A 5190-nucleotide genomic window follows, 5' to 3' on the forward strand; every position below is an offset into this window, starting at 1 on the left:
TTACAATAAAATATCTTTTAATTGTGGAGGGAAAGTGTATTTGTCATGGCTTTCATGAATGAAAGATTTTCTGTTTTCCTTGTTTTCACACATTTCCTCAATGGTTATGACATATGTACATTCGGTTCTTTCCTCAAGAGTGACTCTTTTTGCAAACTGATCTTCATCCGCACTGCCCTGGACACCCACATGCAGTGCATGGCAGCCAAACAATAACATAAACCTGACATCTCTGCCTTAAACACTGATATATTGTCAGGAATTCTGCATGCCCTTTTAATTCATGAATTCATCTATCAGTACTTCTCTTTCTGAATCTTTTTTCTTCCTGATTTCCATCGGTAAAAATAATTCAAAATGTGTTTAGCTACTGGCTTCTGGATCTGACAGACAGGAAGAGATTACAGTGAATAACAGATCTGACTTCATTTCGCTCCCAGTTTAGAATTGGTTGTTGTTCTCAATTGTTCTGTATTTTTAAGGCTGTTTAAATTTTTTTTTTTCTTTCTGTTGTGTTTGGGTTTTTTGTTTGGTTTTGTTTTATATTTTGAAAATTAGCATTTCTGTCAGTGACAGAGACTTATGTGAACAATTACATTTTGCTGATGTGTGTGTGTGTGTGTAATCTCTAAATACATGTTTGTGCCTGTGTGCCCAGCAAACATGACACAGGAAAGTTGTGCAAGACAGAAAAAGAAATAGCATGACTTTTAAGGAAGGACATCCCCTCACCGACAGCATGTTACAGCCTGCGAGGCAGGAAAGGATTCAGTTTTTATTCAGCTCACAGGAACACCATCAAATTTTGGGAACAGCGGACATCCTAAGCTCATACACATCACGGAGAAATAACAAACCGTCAAAAGGTGAGCAATATAATATATACTAAATAGCCATTTTAGCATATTTTCTTTTGGACCTCTTTTTGATAACAAACAGCATCTTATTTTTGTTGCAATACTTACTGGTGATGTAAGCCTGGCAGTAATTAATTTTTTTAATTACATGCAAAACTCCAACAGGGGAAAATAAACAGTGTGTTTTAGTGGTACCAGAGAAAAGAAATTAAGACTTGATGTCTTGTTCTCATCATATCATCGTATGTTGACCAGTTTGTGAACCTTTAGACTTCTGTCACTATCACTTATATTTATTTTGTCTTTGCAATCAGTGCACAGATGCGTCATACTTTTTACCACAAGGTGCAAAACTGACGCAGAGGATGACTGTCTGTGACTTCAGCATATCAGTTTTCGACATGAGACAAAGGAGAAAAAAAAATCAACTTGAAACAAAGACTGTATACTTTTCTTTGACGCAGTGCAGCTAATGTTCGACAAGTTTGGGCTGAATCGTTGGCTTGGTTGCAAATATTTAAACGCTGTGTCAGGGTAGCACATGTCCTCAGTTATTGTGTATGACTGTCTTCTTAATATTATGGTTTGTTTGAATGTTGTTCGTTGAAAGAATCAAATCGTCCAAAAACTCTGTGTTCAGTAATTTCTCTCTCTTTTAAAAAAAAATAAACTAGTAAAAAACTATATCTAATTTGCTTAACACAGAGAAAAAATAGGTTGTGGTTTTAGGAAGTGTCTAAAATCTATCTGTACAGAGCTGATGGTTAAATGTCAAAAAATAAACACTACCAAAGTCAAACATTTTGGTTTTCATATTTGTAGAAGTTTTTCAGATCTATTAAGTAAAATAGGATTTAGGCTTTGGCAGTGCAGGTTAAACGTGTTTTGGGTGGTCTCCCATGATTTCTGGATTAAGGTATTGAAGCTCTTTCTTGATAAGAAACATCTGTTCAACGTGGAGAGTCCGAAAATGCAGTTCAAAGGTGCTTATCTTAAAAAGATAAATGAATGAATGAATGATAATAAATAATACTGAAGGGGCAATCTGCTAACCTGACAGTCATGCTGAATTATAACCACTGTAAACAGTTTCCATGAAGTTAGCATTTATCAAGGGCTACTTTAGTGTTTTGGACCTCATTAGTTTTGTTTATTTATTGATTTATAGAGTTAAATGTCAATCTCATTTATTTCACCTCTGTAATATTCTTGATATTTAAATTGATCTATAGTTATATATATTTTAGAGCTATTGCTGATGTTTTGTAGACTTTTTAATACATTGTCATATTAAATTAGTTTAGTCTGTTACTGTCATTGTCTTGGAGCAGCTGTAAGCTACATAATTTCCTTTTGGTGTTCTAATGTTTTTTCCCATCTAAAGGATCAAAAATTCTTCTGCCATGAGCTACTCAAGTCTCTCACCTCTGACTGGACCAAACCCCACCCCTGACCCTGATGATGAAAATGCTGTGAAAAATGACTATTCCGCAGCCATTGGTGCCCTCATCCTCAGCTTGGTCTTCCTCCTGGGCGTCCCTGGAAATCTCTTCATTGTCTGGAGCATCCTGGCCCGCTGCCAACAACGCTCAGTCACCACCCTCCTCATCCTCAACTTGGCATGTGCTGATGGGTTCCTCATGGCTCTCACCATCTTTTTCATCATCTACCTGGTCATGCAGACGTGGGTCTTTGGTAACGCCATGTGCAAAATCCTGTTCTACCTGTGCAACTCCAACATGTATGCGTCAATCTTTCTGATAACCCTGATGAGCGTGCACAGGCTGTTGGCCATAGTCTTTCCACACACACTGTATCACCTGATCACCAGGAAGGTTGTGAGGAGGGTGATCCTAGGCACGTGGGTGCTAGTGATGGTCATGTCTATCCCCTCGTTGGTGTTTCGAGATGTGAAAAAAGAAACTGATGATATGAATCAAACAACATATGTGTGTGCATCCAATCACACACTGCGTAGACATGTAAGTACACTTGTGTTGGTTATTTGTCTGCCACTGATCTGACTAGTTTCATAATCATATTTCCATCCATAAAATGCCTTCAAAAAACCTTCTGCATGTGAGAGCCCGTAAAATAGTGAGTGAGGTATTGAACATGATCACATGCTTTGAGCAAAAGGTCCAGCACACCTATCTGAAATTAGGTTTGTTTTGTTTTTTGTTTTTTAATAAAGATGCATCAACAACTTGAAAATCTTCATTGGATGATATCAGCCTTCTTAATTCACACATCAGTTTATAATAGGGTGCTGAAGAGAAAAAAAACTGAGAACAGTCTTTTCTTTAAAAATGAATTCTGTTTCAATGTCACAAACCACTGACTTAAAAAATAATAATAAAAGAAATAATGGTAATACTGACATAAAAATACATTTTATTAGATACAACTTCATGAACAAGTAGACAGTCTATTTGAGCAGAAGGTTGCAGATGTGTTTTTATTGTGTTTAAGGCCTTTTATAGCTACAGCTTAACTAGTATCCATAGTGCTTTGAGCAGATTACTTTTACTAAAAGATTCTTTATACACTAGACTCCATGTGTTTCAAGCTTTTGTGTTGATCCTTCATAAAGGATCAATGCAAAACATTGTTTTTACAGGTAAAAGTCCTCTTTTTAAAATACTAGTTTTGTTGGCATTTTTCCCTTTATTGGATAGCAAAGCAGTTAAGATAATACTTGAAGAGGAGGAGAGAGGGAAGACATGCAGCAAAGTGCTGTAGGTCAGATTCAAACCTGGGTCATAGCTCTCCTGCCATGTGGCAGGTGCTCGCTTGTTCACCCACTAAGCTAAAGTGGCAACAATAAAAGTTGTTGTTAATTAAGGCTTCAAAACTAGTAGCATCCAAATTCCCTTCAGAATGTATATAGTAAAAATACTTATTATGCAGAAGGTGCTTTTTCACACAAAAGACATCATGATGCGGCTTAAAGTCATCAGATGTTTGATTTTGTCCTCTAATTTGACAAAAACAAAGCAAATAAGTTCATTCAACTTAAACAGTTTTACAATTTTAGCTTTTACTTCTTTATTTGTTTTCCATATTTGGAGAAATCAGTTCATGTCTGAAGAAAAATGCCTTTCTTTATATGCTCTTGTTTTCAGGTGAGGTTTCAGTACGCATTTGAGACAGTGGCAGGATTCATTATTCCTTATGCAATCATTATAACCTGCTATGTTGTCATCCTGAAACGCTTGAGGGAGACCAAGTTCCAACGAAATTCCCACAGCGAGAAACTCATCCTGGCTATTGTCATCACATTTGGTCTGTTCTGGCTGCCGTACCACGTCATCAACATGGTACAGGTGTGCGAGGGCATGTTCTTGACAAATATTCGCATCAAATCTGCTCAAAATTTCTGTTAAGAGAGCTGTGCTTTTGAGTGAATACTGAGTGTGTTTTGTTTTCTACCAAAGGTGGCAGCTGCTTGGTACCCAAAGAACTCACCCATAAGAGAAAGGTGAGTAACTTAAGTTTTCTGTAGAGGCTCTTTCTCCACTCTGTTACATATTCTTTACTTGGTTGTACATGTGTGTGCTTTTGTGTGGCATCAATATATGGTTAGTGTGTGGTGACAGTGTGTGTCCGTTTACCTTTATGGTGGGAAGCCTGTCTCGGTAGATTCTGTTGCCCGGATCCCCACAACAGAAGAATAAAGTTGTAGCTGCTGTGTCTCTAGCGGCTAGCTGTGGCTAATGTGTTAGCCAGTGAGTGAGACCCTCGGGTCACATCCCTAGCTCAGGACTGATGAGGAAAGTGGATATCTCACAGGCAATGGCAGAGTGTCCAGGCCCTTGGGCGGGATCCACTCCCTCATCAGCTTTGGGATCAGACCACAGCGGGCTAGGCCACCACCCCCTCCCCTGCCTGAGAATAACTTGGGGCGCCTACAGCTCTGTGGATCCTTGGGTCACGTCCCCAGCTCGGCCCCCCACTTCCCACCACACCTGAGCAGGCGAGGAAGGTGGAAGTGTCTGGGCCCTCGGGCGGGATCCACTCTGCTGAAACCAAAAAAACAAAAACAAAAGCTTTTTTGGGTGTGTGTGTGTGGGGCGGGGGGGGGGGGGGCATTCTTCCAAGAGCAAGTACAAACTTTGAATGTTTAAATGCAAAAAGTGCAGTGGAAGTGCTAGAGGAACAGGTCGGTAAGAGCATCTTAGAGAGGTATAGTTTTTCACAAGTAAAGATGGGTAAAGGGTCACCAATCTGCAAAAACTACATCTAAAATATGTGCAGCAATTTCAGAGTAATGTTCCTCAATGTGAAGTTGTAAAGACATTGACCATCCTAACATCTCAAGTACATAATATTA

At 38.8% G+C, this 5190-nt stretch overlaps 1 protein-coding gene across 1 annotated transcript in view; it reads left to right on the forward strand.

The window, feature by feature from the left end:
- Positions 1 to 666: 666 nt before the first annotated feature.
- LOC102215624 (leukotriene B4 receptor 1-like) overlaps positions 667 to 5190 on the forward strand; it is a 5293-nt gene continuing 769 nt past the window's right edge. The window contains exons 1-4 of the mRNA XM_005728980.2: positions 667 to 866; positions 2242 to 2839; positions 3983 to 4183; positions 4295 to 4338. Coding sequence (XP_005729037.2) covers positions 2261 to 2839; positions 3983 to 4183; positions 4295 to 4338 — 824 coding nt within the window. The 5' untranslated portion in view covers positions 667 to 866; positions 2242 to 2260. The remainder of the gene's footprint in view (positions 867 to 2241; positions 2840 to 3982; positions 4184 to 4294; positions 4339 to 5190) is intronic.

This window comes from Pundamilia nyererei, unplaced genomic scaffold (genome assembly GCF_000239375.1).
Source record: "Pundamilia nyererei isolate P.nyererei 1_Seehausen unplaced genomic scaffold, PunNye1.0 scaffold00031, whole genome shotgun sequence".
NCBI lineage: Eukaryota > Metazoa > Chordata > Actinopteri > Cichliformes > Cichlidae > Pundamilia > Pundamilia nyererei.